Source organism: Geospiza fortis, unplaced genomic scaffold (genome assembly GCF_000277835.1).
Source record: "Geospiza fortis unplaced genomic scaffold, GeoFor_1.0 scaffold4, whole genome shotgun sequence".
NCBI classification, from domain to species: Eukaryota; Metazoa; Chordata; class Aves; order Passeriformes; family Thraupidae; genus Geospiza; species Geospiza fortis.
The window spans coordinates 239811-240768 of NW_005054475.1; the positions used below are offsets into that span (position 1 = coordinate 239811).

Consider the following 958-nt stretch of genomic DNA (forward strand, 5'->3'; position numbering starts at 1 on the left):
CGCGCCCCGCCATCGCTGACGTGGCCATGGCCACGGCCGTGCCCCCCCAGCCCGGCCTGCCCCCCGCCCCCGAGGTGGAGGAATGTCGCTGTCCCCCTGGGTACCACGGGCTGTCCTGCCAGGTGAGCCCAGCCCAGCCCTCCCAGTGTCACCCCAACTGCCCCATCACCTCCCTACCCTCATCCCTAGTATCTCCTCATTGTCCTCCTCATCACCCCCCAGCATCACACCAACCAGCCCAGGGTGACCCTCCATCACCACCATCACTCCTTTCATCATTGTCCCCATCATCAACCCCAGCATCCCCAAATCATGGCCAGTATCACTCTCCATCATCCCTCCAGCGTCCCTCATCATCACTCCCCTTCATCATCCCTCCACCCTCTCATCCCCTATCAAACCCATCATCACCCCGCCAGCCTCACCCCTGTGACCCCTCCATTCTCCCCACAGTATCACCCCCTCATCACCTTCCATCACCCCCAGCACTCCCTCCATCACCCCTCCATCATTGCACCATCATCACCAGCAGTCCCATCGTTGCCCATCAACCCCCAGCATCCCTCCAATACCCCCATCACCCCCCATATCACACCCCATCATCACCCCCATGACCCCACATGAGCCTCCCCAGCATCACCCCTACATACTCCCACCCAGCATCACCCTCAGCATCCTCCATCAACCCCCCCAGCCCACCCATCATCATCCATCTGTCCCCAGACCCCCCATCACCTCAGCATCACGCCCATCACCCATCAGTTCTCCCTGCACCAGGGAGGATTTATCCCATCATTCTCCATCATCCCATCATTCTCCATCATCCCATCAGCCTCCCCCCATCATCACCATCACTCCCCCATCCTCCCCCCCAGCATTACTGCCATCACCCCCATCACTCTTCATCAACCCCCAGCACCCCCACCATCACCCATCTGTTCCCCAAGCCCCCTCCCAC

General features: G+C 61.0%; 1 protein-coding gene across 1 annotated transcript in view; it reads left to right on the top strand.

The window, feature by feature from the left end:
• HSPG2 (heparan sulfate proteoglycan 2) overlaps positions 1-958 on the top strand; it is a 46175-nt gene that overhangs the window by 20794 nt on the left and 24423 nt on the right. Inside the window, 1 exon segment of the mRNA XM_031062966.1 lies at positions 6-122. Within this exon segment, the coding sequence (XP_030918826.1) occupies positions 6-122 (117 nt within the window).